Raw genomic sequence first — 22,453 nt, forward strand, 5'->3', positions numbered from 1 at the left:
GGGCAAGCAAGAATTTAAATTTCACAATTTATTGATTTGTGTTTATTAGTTCATCTCTCTGTGATAAAACTTTCATCCACCTCTCATAATAACAGTATATGAAAAAATTATATACAATTAATGTTTCCATTTAAATTATTATTTTTTTTAATTCTATGACTGGACCGCGATGACAAATATGACGAGATCCGATTTTTATATATTTATGATCTATTTAAACAAATGCATACAAGGAACTTTAAAAGTTCAAAACTTGTACTTTTTTAATGAGGAAGCTCAGAGACCATTTTATAAGCGTCCGTGGTACAAAGGCACATATTGGCATAGTCAGTCAATCATTTTGTTTTATATTAGCCTTAACCTTACTTGTTTTGAGCAGTTGCAAATGCCAGAATAAATTCCTTATAAATATAAATGACAGAAAAGACACATTGGAAGAATCTATAATTTGAAAATGTGATGCATGATCTGGCTGTCAGAAAAAAATGTCTGTAATAATTTTTTACATCCTACATTCGTTTGGGGATTCGGCGCCACTCTGGAGACACATCTGTCAATAGAAACTCAAGATCGTCCTGTTCATCGTCTCCCCTCAGACCAATATCACATTGAACACTTTCCAAATGGGGGCAGTTTCTGATGAGCCCCGAGAGCAGCTCGTTGTGCGTGTCTAGGGCTTGTGGGAACTCTCTGTCTTTGGTCTCCTCGGTGGGCCACTTGAAGTGGAAATTGGTCATGAGGGAGGTCAGTCTCTGCAGGAAGGGCGAGGCCAAGTCGAGGAGGGCCCTTGGCTCAGTGAAGAGGAAGCAGAAAAGGCCGACATTTCGGAGGTTTGGAGCCAACAACAGATCCCAGAAGATCATACCAGAATCATCTTCAGTGTTAGTTGTCATCAGGGGGGCAATCTGCTGCCAGCAGCAGATCCTTCAGCTTCAACCTGGAAGGATCGACATGGTGCTTCTGGCCTTCTTGACAAAAGTAAGCGCAGAGATGCAGCTTTTCAAGGTTAGGGCACAAAACCAAAATTTTACTCAAGTCGACATTTACGCCGTAATCTTCAGAAGAGTCCACGTTTGTAACGTCAATTTCAACCAGTCTTGAGCCCACCAGTTCCAGTGTCAGATAGTCCTAGGGGAATTGCAGCTCGTGCAGCGATTTCAAAAGGGGTAGTTGTGTGTATAGGTCTCCGGGGGCAGATCACAGCAGATCATCCTCGTCAGTTCACGAAGATGAATTGTAATGCTGTTGGTAGCAAAATAGAGAAATTTTTGAAATCGGAGAAAAGTTAGAAAAACACTTACTCTTGCACACGGCCACTGATTATTACCCCGACCTCTTGCAACATGAATGACTGTGGCGGATTCTGTGGGATGGACAAGTTTGCCACGTAAGAAGAATGAGGACCGTCTGTAACATTAATTGAATCCATCTCATCATCAACCAATCAAGAAAAGGCGCAGGATTGGTAAAATGGAATGTCAACTGTTGTAATTCTGAGGATAATTTAAAGAAGAGAAAGAAGAAATTTTTGTTATTGGGGTGATTTGTTGGGAATAATTTAAGATTTTGCATAAAAATACAATAATTATATATCTTTTGGTTTCAAAAGAAGAAGGGAGAGTAGCAATTTATTAACCAAAATTTTGATGTATTAATTATGTTCATTATTAAGTAAAGAAAAAAGCTATAAAATCACAATAAAAAACAAATTAATCTGCTAACCACCGCCATAGTCCCATTGGAGGATGGATGTGAGCTTGGGGAGCAATTCAAATGCTTTTTGATGGTCGACAACGTTTCTTGGTTCATCTTCGTCCTCCAAATCAACACCGAAGCAAATTTAATTGCTGCAGCAGAGCCAAATTTCCGAGCGAGCGCAGTCCTTTCTCTGTAAGGTAAGGATTCTCCATCAAACTGATCGTCCTCAGGTTGGGGCAGCTCCCGCTCAGCGCTTTTATATGTCCTGCTCAGTTTTTTTTTTTTTTTTTTTTTTTTTTTTGAAGGTAAAGAATTCATTAAAATTTTAAAATCATACCATCGGAGAATTGGAAGGTGGTCAGGTGAAGGTCGCTGAGGTTGGGAAACTTGGCAGAGAGGCCGAAAACCTGCCGCTGAGACCGCAAATGTGCCACTCGTACGGCCTCACCGAAACCACCTTCACCGTTTTGGCCGGCGAAAGTCGCGCGGACAAACCTGGCTCACCAGGAAAAGTCTGCAGAGGATTTTCCTGCAAGGTTATTGAAGCATTAACTGCTCACCTTTCAAACCGAAGCACAGGTCGTGGAATTCTTTATAAAAATCAGAGCAGGAAAAATACTTGGAAAAGTCGAGAAAAAACTTTCCCGGAAACTGAAGTTTAAAATTAAAAATAGAATATCTCCTCTGGTTAGTCTGGTTCTATTTGAAATACAGAAATGCGGCTGGAAACAAAAAAATTCTTTTTACCTCTTCAACCCTGAGAGGTCAAAGGTCTAGAGGTCACCGAGTAAAAAAATCTAGCAAAAATATTCCTCATCCGATTGGGCTGAAAAGTTTTTCTAAGATTGTCCAAACCTTTAGGAATGAAATTTAAAATGCAGAACGCCTTCTTTTCTCAGATTTTTTTTTTTAATTCATAATAAAGATAAAAAAACCGTTTTTGCTCATTTTGCCAATTATCACAAATTCGTGCCCATCTGATAGGTGTAAATTTAATTATTTTTTGATGATTCAATCCAAATTTCACTTGATTTTTTTTTTGTAAAGAAGCTTAAGACCTTTGCTTTGGCTTGAAATCTGCCAAAAAGAATTCTTTAATAAGAATTTCCGCAGGTGGTGGATCCGTCGAGCGGCGAACGCCTCTCGGCAAACCAAACCGGAGAGCTGCTGGTCAAGTCGGACTCGGTGATGCTGGGCTACGTGAACAACCCTGCGGCCAGCGCCGAGGCCTTCCGCGACGGCTGGCTGCGCACCGGCGACCTGTGCTTCTTCGACCCCGAAGGCTACTTCTTCGTGGTCGACCGAATCAAAGACGTCATCAAGTTCAACTCGCACCAGATTTCGCCCGCCGAGCTCGAGGGCGTCGTTGCCAGGGTGGCGGGGGTGCTGGACGTGGCCGTGGTCGGCGTCCCGCACCCCAGCCACGGTGAGACGCCGCACGCCCTCGTCGTCAGGCAGGACCACAGCGACCTGACCGAGGCCAAGGTCATGCAAGCCGTCTCAGGTCAGCGTTCGTTGTTGATACAAAAAGCAAAAATGACCTTTTAAGAATCAATGAGAGTTCAATTATTCCTGAACTAATATGAAAATAATTTCATTTCATTCTTATTTCGGAGCAGAAAATTTGATAATATTCAATATTTTACACTTCTATGACTTGAATCTTATGGAAAAGTTGTATTTGTTGGATAGCTTTTAATATTCGTAGAGCTGCCTTACTTAAACATGACCTCACTGGCCCCTTCCACCTTTTTTAATTATTAAATTACGAAGATTGAAACTCGTAAATAATCTCTTTTGCGCAGAGAGTGTCAGCGCGTACAAACAACTGCACTGCGTCACTTTTGTCAACCAACTGCCGAAAACGCTGAGCGGGAAGATCCAGAGGAAGAAGGCGCTGGCCCTGATCTACCCGGCCAGGGACAGAATCCCCAGCGCTCTGGACACACCGCAAAAGTCTGCCCAACATCCCTCGGAAGACAACTCATAAATTATGTATTCAAAGTTAATAAAAGTAATCATTTTTTTACAATTTAAAATGCAGACTTTAATCACCTCCCGTCACCATCATGTGCACGCTTCAGAGTCTAAAATTTTGTTGAGAGCTGCAAGCCAGTGTATTCAGGTACGCTTATTGTCCAAGGTGTCCAAAGTGGGTTGGACAGCGCAGCTCTCCGTTGTCCCGAAGTGAGGTGAGTTGATTTGAAGAGTATAGCCGAGTTGTGCCTTAGTTGTGAGCATTTACATATACGCAGGCCTGAAAAAAAAACTTTTTTATGGAGTTCCAAAAAAATAAAATCTATATAGATAAGCTTTTATTCAATTTGGATATTTATATATATTCTTACCGCTGGTGCTATTGAATTGAAGATTGTGGCAGACCCTTATCCCTACGTTTTTCCTTTTTAATTTTCCTTCGCTGCAGTCTCTTCTTAGTAACTTTAGATTGAACTTTCAAAAATCTTTGTGGATCTTTTTCTTTCTTCTTGTAGGCATTTTTGAACGCCTGGTTGAGACTAACCTTAGTCTTCTTAGCTACATTTAGTTGAAGAGAATCGTAAAAGTATCAATACAAGTGTCCTCGTGGTTACGAAATAAATACTGTATATTATACCTTCATTGACTAGACCTGTCCTAATTAAATAGTCTTTGGCGTCGTTGTCCCAATCTTCTTCAGACACCATCTTGACAACCCACTTTTGGGCGTCATTTTGCCGCATGAAAGTTACTTCATTGGTAGCTCTGAACTTTTGCTGGAATTTTTCAGAGTCGCTCCTGGCCCAGTTATTTATTTTCACTTGAAAAGAACACCACACAGCTCTTGGAGCCACAAGGTACGACCAGGGCAAACAGTATATATTCTCCAACGACACCTCCTGAATTATAAAAATTATAATAATAAACATGTGGAAAAAAATTGTTATTTATCACAAATAGCTTTTTCGGTTCTGACATGCTCTGTTCAAGGCTATTTGCCTGGAATTTTAATAGAGAACAATAATTAAAAAGCCCATTCTTCCAAACAATACTGAAACCTAGGAAAACGAAAAAATTTGCATACATGTATGATTTCTTTGTCATGATGATGTAATTCATTTCATTATTGATTTTTAAGAGACATCATCAATATAAACTAATATTTAACAATTTTTCAATATAAAAGTGCCTTATATTGAACTTTAAAAAAATTTAATTTCCACAAATTAATATACAAAATAAATTCAATCTAAAAATTTCTATTCCTCTATGAAAAAGAATTTGAAAAACGCCTCCCAAGAGACTTTTGTTTGGTAAAAAAAAAAACTTCTAAAAAAACCCTTTTGATATAAAAAGGTTCTTACTCTAAATGAATATAGTCACCACTGACAATGAATTATTTCTGTTCTTTTTTTACAACTAGACCTCTGAAGTAACAAAACAACTGTTTTCATTTTCCATGGAAAGTGCGGCTAGAAATTTCTTAGCCCTCTTAAGAATTGGCGTTAAAAGGGGAGAACACTATATGACCGCGACTGAAGGCCTTTCGATTAATGCGCGCTGGACAGCACTTGCTTTTTGGTCCACGCAGCATCTTAAAATCGCAATTAAAAACACTCCTCTAAAAATATAAATGAATTCATACCGTCACTTCAACAATGTCCACCAGGCAAACGACACAGCTGGAAGTTCCGACTAAAAGTAGAAGACCACGCTGGACGTCTCCATCTTCCTTAATAACCACAACCAAGTCATTCAGGTGCCACCAATTAGCCTTTTGAAAAGGGAAGTTTCTTGCTAAATGCGACTTTGCGCGCATAAGAATGATCTCATGGATGTTGCTGAAAAATGCACATATTAGTCTTTCTAACATTGATTTATAAATATTGGCGTGCCTTGTGTTAAAAAACAATTTTATTTTCAATATAAATTAACCAACTTGATTACAAAGAAAAACTTCTGCCACCCCTTACCGTGTGTATGTACAAAAACTGCATCATAGTTTAATTTATGATCCAAGATGCCAATTAAATCAAATATAAAGTATTCCCTCATGATTTTTGCGTAAATTACAACAAAAATCAATATCATATCCCAATTTCAAATCAAGGTATAAATAAGCTCCTAAAAAATATCAAATCATATAAAACAGAAAAGTTTTGCTGATTCAATTATCTTTTAATAAGTCAAAACAATTTTTTTAAACAAAAATAGCTTAGTGCAATGGAGTAAAAGGACAAAAATTGTAAGTGTATGCCAGACGACCACATAATATGACAAAAAAATGATGATTGTCTATAAAAATGCTGCAGTCTAATATAAATCAAAACTTGTCTAAAAATTGAAACGAATCGCGGGACTTGGTTTAAAACACATAGTAAAATTTTGACTTATTTTCTTTTTTGTTAAGTCTGTTATTGGGGCAAAATTGTTAAAAGAATAAAAATTATATAAAAAATCCTTACAACATTTGCTTCGTGTAAACCACAAAGTTGTTCGGGTCCAAGAAAGTTGCCAGACGACAACTGTTTGTTCGGCCTTTCAATTCAGGCCGAGGCAATTCATAAATATTATGAAATACCTCAACTTCAGCTGCTCCAAATTTTTCATTCAGAGTGGAACCATCAACCATCTTAAAGATTACATGTGGCACAGACATTGATGGATTCCAAGGTGTGTTTGCCAGGTGAACCTGAAAGAAACCAATAAGAATACTGGAGATGCAAAAACCATAATATTTGTAGCGAAATAATTGCACAGAAGGCACTTTTAATACATACATGCACTCGTTGCTTAAAATTAAGTTAGCTTGGCATTTTTGCATGAGATAATTAATTTCAATAAAATTGTTAGAAGTTTCTAGGAAAAATAATTTAATTTTATGACTTTTCACCAATTACAATTTTCAAATTTGGGAAGAAATAGTTGCATTCAATAACTTCAATCCAAGTTATTGTTAAAAATTACTTAATAATAATAATAGTAATATTATGTGGTCTAATTAGATAGCAGAGTCTAAGAAACCCAAAATAATCATCATTAATTTATTATTATTAAAGTAACATGTAATTGAAAATAGCACTTAATATTACATCAAAGTCCCATTTTTGCTTTATGATGACATGAACTTGCACTCGAAAAGTGCTGGAAATTTTCACGAGGAACATCAGGCCGATCCATTGAAGAAAAATTATGAAAGCATCACTAAATTTTTAAAGCTTTTGCTTAATATTAAGAAATTTGCAACAAAGTAAAAGCGTCAAGTGAAAACTTTTTGATAAAAAAGAGAATAAAACAATAGAATGCAAAAGAAACCCACCTGAAACAACCGGTGCCGGAAACTTTCTAGTTCTGTTCGTATGGCTGGACTCCATATGACACCATGCATCACAACCTCTAGCCCTTCCTCTGCGTTCCCAATAGGAGAGAGAAATATCCCTTTCATCGTAGTAAACATGAGACGCATGTTCACTACTTGCTCAGGTTTTTTAAATTGAAATTGCTGTAATAGAGAAATATTTTAAAAATTAAACCAGAGAGAAATTCCAACTCGTAGTTTTTAATTGTAGCTTATCAGCAAATTTAGAAATTACTTTTACTGGTGGTTCACGGCGTGCTTTAAGGCTCTCAATGATTTCCCGGTCTTGAACTTCATATCCATTTGCTTTGCTTTCCTTGACCAACTCAAAGCCGAGCCAGTCGTAAATATCTCTGTGGGATGGCTGCAAAACGTCTTTAATGGAGTTCAAGTGCTGAGTCTGAAATACAATATGAAAAATACATCACAAAACGCATAAATTAAAATGCTCAAAATTTAAAAGATGCTGCCATTATGAATCTAGCAAAAGATTAAATGAAATTATTAAATATTAAGACAAACTCGATAAATTGCATTAATTTTTTTCTTCTCCCAGTTATTACTTAATTTAAAGATAAAATGATTAAAAATGAGAACAGCCAATGTCAAGTGACGCGCAAAAAAATATTCACGGTGCAAAAGAAGGGGAAAAACAATGTTGGGAAAATCCCCCAATTAATAAAATGCTAGCTGCCATTAAAACAAATATTGTGTGCAAAAAAAATCAGTATGTTTTACTAGAGCAGTTCTTTGACTAAGCAACTCATGGTCCATTTGATGGCGGTCCGGGTGATATAACTTGATGGCCTTGAGACAAGCCCGGTTGACAATTGACCATTCAGCCTCTGGATGAACATCTAACATGTGGTATAATCTGAAAAAAAGAATACTAAAAAGTAATTTTGCATAACACGACTAGAGAACCAAATTGCATGTGTAATAACAGCAACGGAAAAAAAATTTAAAAAAATGTATCCAAAAAGAATAGAAAATAGGATTAAATAAGTAAGCTAATTTTAACTTAAGCAAAATGGAAGTTTTTTTTATCAATCAGAGAGCGGAATCAACTCTACAATAAATTCAGTAATAAATACAAAAATAAGCAACTAATTTAAATTGTGATAATTGATGGCGGTTGATAAAAATAAATATTTTTTCTCTCAATTGAAAATAAGACCATTAATAAGTTTCGCAGAGGGCACTGATGGCCATGGACCTCAAGCATCCTTAAAAAACCAACGATGAAAATTCAGTGATCTATGCTAAAATAAAAAAAGGGTTTTAATTGTCAAGATTAACAACAGGTGAGAAATAATCAAATTTAAGTAATTTTTATTTTTTGAGAAAGATTATTTTTCTGAATCGCAGAGAAAACGAAGGGCCAAAGCCCTCTGCATCCCTGAGCAAGGCAAAAAAATATCCAATGAGAAAAAAATACTTTAGTCGAGTAAAAAAGTGGAACCGATATTTAATTGCCCAATCGACAAAGGGAAAGAATTAATCAAAATTTTGCATTTTTTTTTTTTTTTTAGAAAGATTATTTTTTTGAATCGCGGAGAGCACGAAGGGCCAAAGCCCTCTGCATCACTGAGCAAGGCAAAAAAATTTCCAATGAGAAAAAAATACTTTTGTCGAGTAAAAAAGTTGAACCGAGATTTAATTGTCACAATCGACAAAGGGAAGGAATTAATCAAATTTTGCATTTTTTTTTTTTTTTTTAGAAAGATTATTTTACTGAATCGCAGAGAGCACGAAGGGCCAAAGCCCTCTGCATCCCTTAGCAAGGCAAAAAAATATCCAATGAGAAAAAAATACTTTAGTCGAGTAAAAAAGTGGAACCGAGATTTAATTGTCACGATCGACAATGGGAAGGAATTAATCAAAATTCTGCAATTTTTTTTTGAGAAAGATTATTTTACTGAATCGCAGAGAGCACGAAGGGCCAAAGCCCTCTGCATCCCTGAGCAAGGCAAAAAAATATCCAATTAGTAAAAAATACTTAAGTCGAGTAAAAAAGTGGAACCGAGATTTAATTGTCACGATCGACAAAGGGAAGGAATTAATCAAATTTTGCATTTTTTTTTTTTTTAGAAAGATTATTTTTCTGAATCGCTGAGAGCACGAAGGGCCTAAGCCCTCTGCATCCCTGAGCAAGGCAAAAAAATATCAAATAAGAAAAAAATACTTTAGTCGAGTAAAAAAGTTGGTCCGAGATTTAATTGTCACAATCGACAAAGGGAAGGAATTAATCAAATTTTGCATTTTTTTTTTTTTTTTTAGAAAGATTATTTTACTGAATCGCAGAGAGCACGAAGGGCCTAAGCCCTCTGCATCCCTGAGCAAGGCAAAAAAATATCCAATTAGTAAAAAATACTTTAGTCGAGTAAAAAAGTGGAACCGAGATTTAATTGTCACGATCGACAAAGGGAAAGAATTAATCAAATTTTGCATTTTTTTTTTTTTAGAAAGATTATTTTTCTGAATCGCTGAGAGCACGAAGGGCCTAAGCCCTCTGCATCCCTGAGCAAGGCAAAAAAATATCAAATAAGAAAAAAATACTTTAGTCGAGTAAAAAAGTTGAGCCGAGATTTAATTGTCACAATCGACAAAGGGAAGGAATTAATCAAATTTTGCATTTTTTTTTTTTTAGAAAGATTATTTTTCTGAATCGCTGAGAGCACGAAGGGCCTAAGCCCTCTGCATCCCTGAGCAAGGCAAAAAAATATCCAATTAGTAAAAAATACTTTAGTCGAGTAAAAAAGTGGAACCGAGATTTAATTGTCACGATCGACAAAGGGAAGGAATTAATCAAATTTTGCATTTTTTTTTTTTTAGAAAGATTATTTTTCTGAATCGCGGAGAGCACGAAAGGCCAAAGCCCTCTGCATCCCTGAGCAAGGCAAAAAAATATCCAATTAGTAAAAAATACTTTAGTCGAGTAAAAAAGTTGAACCGAGATTTAATTGTCACAATCGACAAAGGGAAGGAATTAATCAAATTTTGCATTTTTTTTTTTTTTTTTTAGAAAGATTATTTTTCCCTGAGCAAGGCAAAAAAATATCCAATTAGTAAAAAATACTTTAGTCGAGTAAAAAAGTGGAACCGAGATTTAATTGTCACGATCGACAAAGGGAAAGAATTAATCAAATTTTGGATTTTTTTTTTTTTAGAAAGATTATTTTTCTGAATCGCTGAGAGCACAAAGGGCCTAAGCCCTCTGCATCCCTGAGCAAGGCAAAAAAATATCAAATAAGAAAAAAATACTTTAGTCGAGTAAAAAAGTTGAACCGAGATTTAATTGTCACGATCGACAATGGGAAGGAATTAATCAAAATTCTGCAATTTTTTTTTGAGAAAGATTATTTTACTGAATCGCAGAGAGCACGAAGGGCCTAAGCCCTCTGCATCCCTGAGCAAGGCAAAAAAATATCCAATTAGTAAAAAATACTTTAGTCGAGTAAAAAAGTGGAACCGAGATTTAATTGTCACGATCGACAAAGGGAAAGAATTAATCAAATTTTGGATTTTTTTTTTTTTAGAAAGATTATTTTTCTGAATCGCTGAGAGCACAAAGGGCCTAAGCCCTCTGCATCCCTGAGCAAGGCAAAAAAATATCAAATAAGAAAAAAATACTTTAGTCGAGTAAAAAAGTTGAACCGAGATTTAATTGTCACGATCGACAAAGGGAAAGAATTAATCAAATTTTGGATTTTTTTTTTTTTTTAGAAAGATTATTTTTCTGAATCGCTGAGAGCACGAAGGGCCTAAGCCCTCTGCATCCCTGAGCAAGGCAAAAAAATATCCAATTAGTAAAAAATACTTAAGTCGAGTAAAAAAGTGGAACCGAGATTTAATTGTCACGATCGACAAAGGGAAGGAATTAATCAAATTTTGCATTTTTTTTTTTTTAGAAAGATTATTTTTCTGAATCGCTGAGAGCACGAAGGGCCTAAGCCCTCTGCATCCCTGAGCAAGGCAAAAAAATATCAAATAAGAAAAAAATACTTTAGTCGAGTAAAAAAGTTGAACCGAGATTTAATTGTCACAATCGACAAAGGGAAGGAATTAATCAAATTTTGCATTTTTTTTTTTTTTAGAAAGATTATTTTTCCCTGAGCAAGGCAAAAAAATATCCAATTAGTAAAAAATACTTTAGTCGAGTAAAAAAGTGGAACCGAGATTTAATTGTCACGATCGACAAAGGGAAAGAATTAATCAAATTTTGGATTTTTTTTTTTTTTTAGAAAGATTATTTTTCTGAATCGCTGAGAGCACGAAGGGCCTAAGCCCTCTGCATCCCTGAGCAAGGCAAAAAAATATCAAATAAGAAAAAAATACTTTAGTCGAGTAAAAAAGTTGAACCGAGATTTAATTGTCACAATCGACAAAGGGAAGGAATTAATAAAATTTTGCATTTTTTTTTTTTTTTTTTAGAAAGATTATTTTTCCCTGAGCAAGGCAAAAAAATATCCAATTAGTAAAAAATACTTTAGTCGAGTAAAAAAGTGGAACCGAGATTTAATTGTCACGATCGACAAAGGGAAGGAATTAATCAAATTTTGCATTTTTTTTTTTTTAGAAAGATTATTTTTCTGAATCGCTGAGAGCACGAAGGGCCTAAGCCCTCTGCATCCCTGAGCAAGGCAAAAAAATATCAAATAAGAAAAAAATACTTTAGTCGAGTAAAAAAGTTGAACCGAGATTTAATTGTCACAATCGACAAAGGGAAGGAATTAATCAAATTTTGCATTTTTTTTTTTTTTTTTTAGAAAGATTATTTTTCCCTGAGCAAGGCAAAAAAATATCCAATTAGTAAAAAATACTTTAGTCGAGTAAAAAAGTGGAACCGAGATTTAATTGTCACGATCGACAAAGGGAAGGAATTAATCAAATTTTGCATTTTTTTTTTTTTTTTTAGAAAGATTATTTTACTGAATTGCAGAGAGCACGAAGGGCCAAAGCCCTCTGCATCCCTTAGCAAGGCAAAAAAATATCCAATGAGAAAAAAATACTTTAGTCGAGTAAAAAAGTGGAACCGAGATTTAATTGTCACGATCGACAATGGGAAGGAATTAATCAAAATTCTGCAATTTTTTTTGAGAAAGATTATTTTACTGAATCGCAGAGAGCACGAAGGGCCAAAGCCCTCTGCATCCCTTAGCAAGGCAAAAAAATATCCAATTAGTAAAAAATACTTAAGTCGAGTAAAAAAGTGGAACCGAGATTTAATTGTCACGATCGACAAAGGGAAGGAATTAATCAAATTTTTTTTTTTTTTTTTTTTAGAAAGATTATTTTTCTGAATCGCTGAGAGCACGAAGGGCCTAAGCCCTCTGCATCCCTGAGCAAGGCAAAAAAATTTCCAATGAGAAAAAAATACTTTTGTCGAGTAAAAAAGTTGAACCGAGATTTAATTGTCACAATCGACAAAGGGAAGGAATTAATCAAATTTTGCATTTTTTTTTTTTTTTTTAGAAAGATTATTTTACTGAATCGCAGAGAGCACAAAGGGCCTAAGCCCTCTGCATCCCTTAGCAAGGCAAAAAAATATCCAATTAGTAAAAAATACTTTATTCGAGTAAAAATTGGAACCGATATTTAATTGTCACGATCGACAATGGGAAGGAATTAATCAAAATTCTGCAATTTTTTTTTGAGAAAGATTATTTTACCGAATCGCAGAGAGCACGAAGGGCCAAAGCCCTCTGCATCCCTGAGCAAGGCAAAAAAATATCAAATAAGAAAAAAATACTTTAGTCGAGTAAAAAAGTTGAACCGAGATTTAATTGTCACGATCGACAGAGGGAAGGAATTAATCAAATTTTGCATTTTTTTTTTTTTAGAAAGATTATTTTACTGAATCGCGGAGAGCACGAAAGGCCAAAGCCCTCTGCATCCCTGAGCAAGGCAAAAAAATATCCAATTAGTAAAAAATACTTTAGTCGAGTAAAAAAGTTGAACCGAGATTTAATTGTCACAATCGACAAAGGGAAGGAATTAATCAAATTTTGCATTTTTTTTTTTTTTAGAAAGATTATTTTTCCCTGAGCAAGGCAAAAAAATATCCAATTAGTAAAAAATACTTTAGTCGAGTAAAAAAGTGGAACCGAGATTTAATTGTCACGATCGACAAAGGGAAAGAATTAATCAAATTTTGGATTTTTTTTTTTTTTTTTAGAAAGATTATTTTTCTGAATCGCTGAGAGCACGAAGGGCCTAAGCCCTCTGCATCCCTGAGCAAGGCAAAAAAATATCAAATAAGAAAAAAATACTTTAGTCGAGTAAAAAAGTTGAACCGAGATTTAATTGTCACAATCGACAAAGGGAAGGAATTAATAAAATTTTGCATTTTTTTTTTTTTTTTTTAGAAAGATTATTTTTCCCTGAGCAAGGCAAAAAAATATCAAATAAGAAAAAAATACTTTAGTCGAGTAAAAAAGTTGAACCGAGATTTAATTGTCACGATCGACAGAGGGAAGGAATTAATCAAATTTTGCATTTTTTTTTTTTTAGAAAGATTATTTTACTGAATCGCAGAGAGCACGAAGGGCCAAAGCCCTCTGCATCCCTGAGCAAGGCAAAAAAATATCCAATTAGTAAAAAATACTTTAGTCGAGTAAAAAAGTTGAACCGAGATTTAATTGTCACAATCGACAAAGGGAAGGAATTAATCAAATTTTGCATTTTTTTTTTTTTAGAAAGATTATTTTTCTGAATCGCTGAGAGCACGAAAGGCCTAAGCCCTCTGCATCCCTGAGCAAGGCAAAAAAATATCCAATTAGTAAAAAATACTTTAGTCGAGTAAAAAAGTGGAACCGAGATTTAATTGTCACGATCGACAAAGGGAAAGAATTAATCAAATTTTGCATTTTTTTTTTTTTAGAAAGATTATTTTTCTGAATCGCTGAGAGCACAAAGGGCCTAAGCCCTCTGCATCCCTGAGCAAGGCAAAAAAATATCAAATAAGAAAAAAATACTTTAGTCGAGTAAAAAAGTTGAACCGAGATTTAATTGTCACGATCGACAGAGGGAAGGAATTAATCAAATTTTGCATTTTTTTTTTTTTAGAAAGATTATTTTTCTGAATCGCTGAGAGCACAAAGGGCCTAAGCCCTCTGCATCCCTGAGCAAGGCAAAAAAATATCAAATAAGAAAAAAATACTTTAGTCGAGTAAAAAAGTTGAACCGAGATTTAATTGTCACAATCGACAAAGGGAAGGAATTAATCAAATTTTTTTTTTTTTTTTTTTTTTTTAGAAAGATTATTTTTCCCTGAGCAAGGCAAAAAAATATCCAATTAGTAAAAAATACTTTAGTCGAGTAAAAAAGTGGAACCGAGATTTAATTGTCACGATCGACAAAGGGAAGGAATTAATCAAATTTTGCATTTTTTTTTTTTTAGAAAGATTATTTTTCCCTGTGCAAGGCAAAAAAATATCCAATTAGTAAAAAATACTTTAGTCGAGTAAAAAAGTGGAACCGAGATTTAATTGTCACGATCGACAAAGGGAAGGAATTAATCAAATTTTGCATTTTTTTTTTTTAGAAAGATTATTTTTCTGAATCGCTGAGAGCACGAAAGGCCAAAGCCCTCTGCATCCCTGAGCAAGGCAAAAAAATATCCAATTAGTAAAAAATACTTTAGTCGAGTAAAAAAGTTGGTCCGAGATTTAATTGTCACAATCGACAAAGGGAAGGAATTAATCAAATTTTGCATTTTTTTTTTTTTAGAAAGATTATTTTTCCCTGTGCAAGGCAAAAAAATATCCAATTAGTAAAAAATACTTTAGTCGAGTAAAAAAGTGGAACCGAGATTTAATTGTCACAATCGACAAAGGGAAGGAATTAATCAAATTTTTTTTTTTTTTTTTTTTTTTTAGAAAGATTATTTTTCCCTGAGCAAGGCAAAAAAATATCCAATTAGTAAAAAATACTTTAGTCGAGTAAAAAAGTGGAACCGAGATTTAATTGTCACGATCGACAAAGGGAAGGAATTAATCAAATTTTGCATTTTTTTTTTTTTTTTTAGAAAGATTATTTTACTGAATTGCAGAGAGCACGAAGGGCCAAAGCCCTCTGCATCCCTTAGCAAGGCAAAAAAATATCCAATTAGTAAAAAATACTTAAGTCGAGTAAAAATGTGGAACCGAGATTTAATTGTCACGATCGACAAAGGGAAGGAATTAATCAAATTTTGCATTTTTTTTTTTTTTAGAAAGATTATTTTTCTGAATCGCTGAGAGCACGAAGGGCCTAAGCCCTCTGCATCCCTGAGCAAGGCAAAAAAATATCAAATAAGAAAAAAATACTTTAGTCGAGTAAAAAAGTTGAACCGAGATTTAATTGTCACAATCGACAAAGGGAAAGAATTAATCAAATTTTGCATTTTTTTTTTTTTAGAAAGATTATTTTTCTGAATCGCTGAGAGCACAAAGGGCCTAAGCCCTCTGCATCCCTGAGCAAGGCAAAAAAATATCAAATAAGAAAAAAATACTTTAGTCGAGTAAAAAAGTTGAACCGAGATTTAATTGTCACAATCGACAAAGGGAAAGAATTAATCAAATTTTGCATTTTTTTTTTTTTAGAAAGATTATTTTTCTGAATCGCTGAGAGCACAAAGGGCCTAAGCCCTCTGCATCCCTGAGCAAGGCAAAAAAATATCCAATTAGTAAAAAATACTTTATTCGAGTAAAAATTGGAACCGATATTTAATTGTCACGATCGACAATGGGAAGGAATTAATCAAAATTCTGCAATTTTTTTTTGAGAAAGATTATTTTACCGAATCGCAGAGAGCACGAAGGGCCAAAGCCCTCTGCATCCCTGAGCAAGGCAAAAAAATATCAAATAAGAAAAAAATACTTTAGTCGAGTAAAAAAGTTGAACCGAGATTTAATTGTCACAATCGACAAAGGGAAGGAATTAATCAAATTTTGCATTTTTTTTTTTTTTTTAGAAAGATTATTTTTCCCTGTGCAAGGCAAAAAAATATCCAATTAGTAAAAAATACTTTAGTCGAGTAAAAAAGTTGAACCGAGATTTAATTGTCACAATCGACAAAGGGAAGGAATTAATCAAATTTTGCATTTTTTTTTTTTTTTAGAAAGATTATTTTTCCCTGTGCAAGGCAAAAAAATATCCAATTAGTAAAAAATACTTTAGTCGAGTAAAAAAGTGGAACCGAGATTTAATTGTCACGATCGACAAAGGGAAAGAATTAATCAAATTTTGGATTTTTTTTTTTTTAGAAAGATTATTTTTCTGAATCGCTGAGAGCACAAAGGGCCTAAGCCCTCTGCATCCCTGAGCAAGGCAAAAAAATATCCAATTAGTAAAAAATACTTTAGTCGAGTAAAAAAGTGGAACCGAGATTTAATTGTCACAATCGACAAAGGGAAGGAATTAATCAAATTTTGCATTTTTTTTTTTTTTTTAGAAAGATTATTTTTCCCTGTGCAAGGCAAAAAAATATCCAATTAGTAAAAAATACTTTAGTCGAGTAAAAAAGTTGAACCGAGATTTAATTGTCACAATCGACAAAGGGAAGGAATTAATCAAATTTTGCATTTTTTTTTTTTTTTTAGAAAGATTATTTTTCCCTGTGCAAGGCAAAAAAATATCCAATTAGTAAAAAATACTTTAGTCGAGTAAAAAAGTTGAACCGAGATTTAATTGTCACAATCGACAAAGGGAAGGAATTAATCAAATTTTGCATTTTTTTTTTTTTTTTAGAAAGATTATTTTTCCCTGTGCAAGGCAAAAAAATATCCAATTAGTAAAAAATACTTTAGTCGAGTAAAAAAGTGGAACCGAGATTTAATTGTCACGATCGACAAAGGGAAAGAATTAATCAAATTTTGGATTTTTTTTTTTTTAGAAAGATTATTTTTCTGAATCGCTGAGAGCACAAAGGGCCTAAGCCCTCTGCATCCCTGAGCAAGGCAAAAAAATATCCAATTAGTAAAAAATACTTTAGTCGAGTAAAAAAGTGGAACCGAGATTTAATTGTCACGATCGACAAAGGGAAAGAATTAATCAAATTTTGCATTTTTTTTTTTTTTAGAAAGATTATTTTTCTGAATCGCTGAGAGCACAAAGGGCCTAAGCCCTCTGCATCCCTGAGCAAGGCAAAAAAATATCAAATAAGAAAAAAATACTTTAGTCGAGTAAAAAAGTTGAACCGAGATTTAATTGTCACAATCGACAAAGGGAAGGAATTAATCAAATTTTGCATTTTTTTTTTTTTTTAGAAAGATTATTTTTCCCTGTGCAAGGCAAAAAAATATCCAATTAGTAAAAAATACTTTAGTCGAGTAAAAAAGTGGAACCGAGATTTAATTGTCACGATCGACAAAGGGAAGGAATTAATCAAATTTTGCATTTTTTTTTTTTTTTAGAAAGATTATTTTTCTGAATCGCTGAGAGCACGAAAGGCCAAAGCCCTCTGCATCCCTGAGCAAGGCAAAAAAATATCCAATTAGTAAAAAATACTTTAGTCGAGTAAAAAAGTGGAACCGAGATTTAATTGTCACGATCGACAAAGGGAAAGAATTAATCAAATTTTGCATTTTTTTTTTTTTAGAAAGATTATTTTTCTGAATCGCTGAGAGCACGAAGGGCCAAAGCCCTCTGCATCCCTTAGCAAGGCAAAAAAATATCCAATTAGTAAAAAATACTTTAGTCGAGTAAAAAAGTTGAACCGAGATTTAATTGTCACAATCGACAAAGGGAAGGAATTAATCAAATTTTGCATTTTTTTTTTTTTAGAAAGATTATTTTACTGAATCGCAGAGAGCACGAAGGGCCAAAGCCCTCTGCATCCCTTAGCAAGGCAAAAAAATATCCAATTAGTAAAAAATACTTTAGTCGAGTAAAAAAGTTGAACCGAGATTTAATTGTCACAATCGACAAAGGGAAGGAATTAATCAAATTTTGCATTTTTTTTTTTTAGAAAGATTATTTTTCTGAATCGCTGAGAGCACGAAAGGCCAAAGCCCTCTGCATCCCTGAGCAAGGCAAAAAAATATCCAATTAGTAAAAAATACTTTAGTCGAGTAAAAAAGTGGAACCGAGATTTAATTGTCACGATCGACAAAGGGAAAGAATTAATCAAATTTTGCATTTTTTTTTTTTTAGAAAGATTATTTTTCTGAATCGCTGAGAGCACAAAGGGCCTAAGCCCTCTGCATCCCTTAGCAAGGCAAAAAAATATCCAATTAGTAAAAAATACTTTAGTCGAGTAAAAAAGTGGAACCGAGATTTAATTGTCACGATCGACAAAGGGAAAGAATTAATCAAATTTTGCATTTTTTTTTTTTTAGAAAGATTATTTTTCTGAATCGCTGAGAGCACAAAGGGCCTAAGCCCTCTGCATCCCTGAGCAAGGCAAAAAAATATCCAATTAGTAAAAAATACTTTAGTCGAGTAAAAAAGTGGAACCGAGATTTAATTGTCACGATCGACAAAGGGAAAGAATTAATCAAATTTTGCATTTTTTTTTTTTTAGAAAGATTATTTTTCTGAATCGCTGAGAGCACGAAGGGCCAAAGCCCTCTGCATCCCTTAGCAAGGCAAAAAAATATCCAATTAGTAAAAAATACTTTAGTCGAGTAAAAAAGTTGAACCGAGATTTAATTGTCACAATCGACAAAGGGAAGGAATTAATCAAATTTTGCATTTTTTTTTTTTTAGAAAGATTATTTTACTGAATCGCAGAGAGCACGAAGGGCCAAAGCCCTCTGCATCCCTTAGCAAGGCAAAAAAATATCCAATTAGTAAAAAATACTTTAGTCGAGTAAAAAAGTTGAACCGAGATTTAATTGTCACAATCGACAAAGGGAAGGAATTAATCAAATTTTGCATTTTTTTTTTTTAGAAAGATTATTTTTCTGAATCGCTGAGAGCACAAAGGGCCTAAGCCCTCTGCATCCCTGAGCAAGGCAAAAAAATATCAAATAAGAAAAAAATACTTTAGTCGAGTAAAAAAGTTGAACAAAGATTTAATTGTCACAATCGACAAAGGGAAGGAATTAATCAAATTTTTTTTTTTTTTTTTTTTTTTTAGAAAGATTATTTTTCCCTGAGCAAGGCAAAAAAATATCCAATTAGTAAAAAATACTTTAGTCGAGTAAAAAAGTGGAACCGAGATTTAATTGTCACGATCGACAAAGGGAAGGAATTAATCAAATTTTGCATTTTTTTTTTTTTAGAAAGATTATTTTTCCCTGTGCAAGGCAAAAAAATATCCAATTAGTAAAAAATACTTTAGTCGAGTAAAAAAGTGGAACCGAGATTTAATTGTCACGATCGACAAAGGGAAGGAATTAATCAAATTTTGCATTTTTTTTTTTTAGAAAGATTATTTTTCTGAATCGCTGAGAGCACGAAAGGCCAAAGCCCTCTGCATCCCTGAGCAAGGCAAAAAAATATCCAATTAGTAAAAAATACTTTAGTCGAGTAAAAAAGTTGGTCCGAGATTTAATTGTCACAATCGACAAAGGGAAGGAATTAATCAAATTTTGCATTTTTTTTTTTTTAGAAAGATTATTTTTCTGAATCGCTGAGAGCACGAAAGGCCTAAGCCCTCTGCATCCCTGAGCAAGGCAAAAAAATATCCAATTAGTAAAAAATACTTTAGTCGAGTAAAAAAGTGGAACCGAGATTTAATTGTCACGATCGACAAAGGGAAGGAATTAATCAAATTTTGCATTTTTTTTTTTTTAGAAAGATTATTTTACTGAATCGCAGAGAGCACGAAGGGCCAAAGCCCTCTGCATCCCTGAGCAAGGCAAAAAAATATCAAATAAGAAAAAAATACTTTAGTCGAGTAAAAAAGTTGAACCGAGATTTAATTGTCACAATCGACAAAGGGAAGGAATTAATCAAATTTTGCATTTTTTTTTTTTTTTTAGAAAGATTATTTTTCCCTGTGCAAGGCAAAAAAATATCCAATTAGTAAAAAATACTTTAGTCGAGTAAAAAAGTGGAACCGAGATTTAATTGTCACGATCGACAAAGGGAAGGAATTAATCAAATTTTGCATTTTTTTTTTTTTAGAAAGATTATTTTACTGAATCGCAGAGAGCACGAAGGGCCAAAGCCCTCTGCATCCCTTAGCAAGGCAAAAAAATATCCAATTAGTAAAAAATACTTTAGTCGAGTAAAAAAGTTGAACCGAGATTTAATTGTCACAATCGACAAAGGGAAGGAATTAATCAAATTTTGCATTTTTTTTTTTTAGAAAGATTATTTTTCTGAATCGCTGAGAGCACGAAAGGCCAAAGCCCTCTGCATCCCTGAGCAAGGCAAAAAAATATCCAATTAGTAAAAAATACTTTAGTCGAGTAAAAAAGTGGAACCGAGATTTAATTGTCACGATCGACAATGGGAAGGAATTAATCAAAATTCAGGTTTTTACTTTTTGAGAAAGATAATTTTTTTGAATCGCCGTTCGCATCATGAAGCAAAAATATAAACAAAAAGAATTTAAAAATTCTGTGATATAAGATAGAGTTAGAAACCGAGTTAATTGTTATTGATGAAAACAAATGAACTAATTACTTTGTATTTAGCAACAGATTTTAGGGTACTTACTCCATGTTCATCATTTCCTCGACGTTTTCCATTTTCTTGATCCAAGCGGCACCTTAAAAATTTAAAAAACAACATACATCATATTTATGTTTGTAACAATGTAGATTCCTCAAAGATATAAAAAAAAATAACTGTTGCATTATTAAACAGTTAAAATAAGAACCAGCTGTTAAGTCTTTTGACCTGGCTGGACTTGTAACATTAGAATAAATAAATCTTTATCTATATATACATATAAAAAAAAATAATATCGTAAATCAAGAATCTTGCATTTTTCCATTCAATCGGGGTTTTACAGTAATAAACAAATTACATAAAATTCCGGCAAGATCAGATGGGGAGCGAAATGTGAGCAAAAATGCTCAAAATGCAGCAAATAAGCTTTGCCCTGCATTCCATGGAATATGATATTGACTTGTTTAGCCGACCGACTCTTGTGTTCTGTTCATAGAACTATCTAATGGGAGTTATGGGGACATGGAGGCTGACGTGGCAACGGCGAGTTGCGCTTGTGTTGGTGCAAAGACGCACCAACTCGATCAGGTCTCTGGGCAATGTAATTTTATTTATGGAATGAGCAGAGTACATAGTGGAAACAGCGAGACCACAGCGTTTTATGCAATAAAAGTACATAATTGTGTGTTGAAGCATATCACGGCCATTCGCACTCTCCAGAGTGCAACTTTACAGAAATTGCTTTTGGAATGTGGAATACATGGCATGATTTATGACGTATAAAAATGTGTTGTTTTCGATCTCTGAAGCTTTAGCAAAATTTTGGCCGTCTTGTCCAACAATTCCTTTTTCTTAAATATGTTCAAATAAAAATAAGTACAATAATTCAATAGAAAACATTGATTGTAACAATTTTCACGAATAAACAATAATTAAAATGAGATACAAATGTAAGGAAATTAATTAATACATTAATGGTAAATGGAAAAAGAAAAAAGTGAATGAATCAAGTCCATTCACAATTAATTTTCTGCAAAATAAGTGCATTTTTTACTAATCCGTCGGGATTTTTTTCCATTTTAATAATGTATATATTTAAAATAATTCCACCGAGCATAAACGTGTTTCGGGCACGCTTCAAACGAAATAAAAATTGATCAAGATTATTCCTGCTGGCGTGTTCATTATTTGAAGCAATTAAATTTTATGCTTTTAAATTTTCGCGTCGTTTCAAGACAAAAAGCCATGGAAGAAAACATGCAAGAGGCAACCGGAAAAACGACACCACCGCGTCGGCTATCCTTCATTGCCTGGACACGAATTGTTTTTAATTTTTATACCCATTTCATAGAAAGAATTCAAAAACGAACGAATACATTGATTTGATATGATATAAAGTAAAATCATCGCGATTTCCAGGAAGAATGGAAAGGTGAAAATAATTCTCAGCGCTTTTGGTTTTTCACCAAAATTGACAACATGGCTGCCTGGCGTGCTTCGATGCAGCATGCGAAAAACGTTGCAATTATATCCGCGAGTTAAGGCATTTCGCGCTTCCGCTTACGTAAAGCAGACTCGGAATCTAATTAATCATGAATTAAACACTTTCATTACCAGGTTTGGGGAAGCAGGCCGTGAACCAGGCGACGACAAAGACACGTATGTAGACGCGAAGGCTCCGTCAAATTCAAGGCGAGAAACGCGACGCGAACCAAGAACCAAACTTGCGAACACGCGTGTCGCGCAAGTTCTGACCTGACTGTCAGAAAATGCCAGAAAGTCGTGAAATGGCAATGCGTGCGTTTCCATGCGCATGCGCTTTCTCGCTCCTGGTGGGTGTGCCATCTCTTGGACTTTGTTAAATCTATTCAA

The 22,453-nt window shown here is 34.1% G+C and overlaps 2 protein-coding genes across 3 annotated transcripts; one reads left to right on the forward strand and one right to left on the reverse strand.

Annotated features, from left to right (window-relative positions):
* Positions 1-32: 32 nt before the first annotated feature.
* LOC132203854 (uncharacterized) lies at positions 33-22,336 on the reverse strand. 2 transcript variants are annotated; one of them, XM_059632002.1, is made up of 14 exons: positions 22,196-22,336; positions 20,627-20,678; positions 7,772-7,907; positions 7,269-7,433; positions 6,995-7,177; positions 6,141-6,367; positions 5,321-5,516; positions 4,313-4,574; positions 4,047-4,233; positions 3,754-3,955; positions 2,036-2,227; positions 1,723-1,963; positions 1,302-1,407; positions 33-1,242 (listed from the first exon to the last, which is right to left on the reverse strand). In XM_059632002.1, exons 2-9 carry the CDS (start codon positions 20,656-20,658, stop codon positions 4,055-4,057), a joined length of 1,380 nt encoding a protein of 459 aa, XP_059487985.1. In that variant the 5' UTR covers positions 20,659-20,678; positions 22,196-22,336; the 3' UTR covers positions 33-1,242; positions 1,302-1,407; positions 1,723-1,963; positions 2,036-2,227; positions 3,754-3,955; positions 4,047-4,054. The 2 variants fall into 2 exon arrangements, with proteins under 2 accessions (XP_059487985.1, XP_059487984.1); XM_059632001.1 differs by lacking the exons at positions 33-1,242; positions 1,302-1,407; positions 1,723-1,963; positions 2,036-2,227 and adding an exon at positions 2,589-3,669 and having other exon boundaries at positions 3,729-3,955.
* Positions 2,045-3,688, forward strand: LOC132204073 (luciferin 4-monooxygenase-like). The gene is made up of 3 exons (XM_059632320.1): positions 2,045-2,234; positions 2,812-3,202; positions 3,504-3,688. The coding sequence occupies exons 1-3, from the start codon at positions 2,124-2,126 to the stop codon at positions 3,686-3,688; spliced, it is 687 nt and encodes a 228-aa protein (XP_059488303.1). The 5' UTR covers positions 2,045-2,123.
* Positions 22,337-22,453: the final 117 nt, after the last annotated feature.

Source organism: Neocloeon triangulifer, unplaced genomic scaffold, assembly GCF_031216515.1.
Source record: "Neocloeon triangulifer isolate White Clay Creek 2 clone unplaced genomic scaffold, ASM3121651v1 ptg000020l, whole genome shotgun sequence".
Lineage (NCBI taxonomy): Eukaryota > Metazoa > Arthropoda > Insecta > Ephemeroptera > Baetidae > Neocloeon > Neocloeon triangulifer.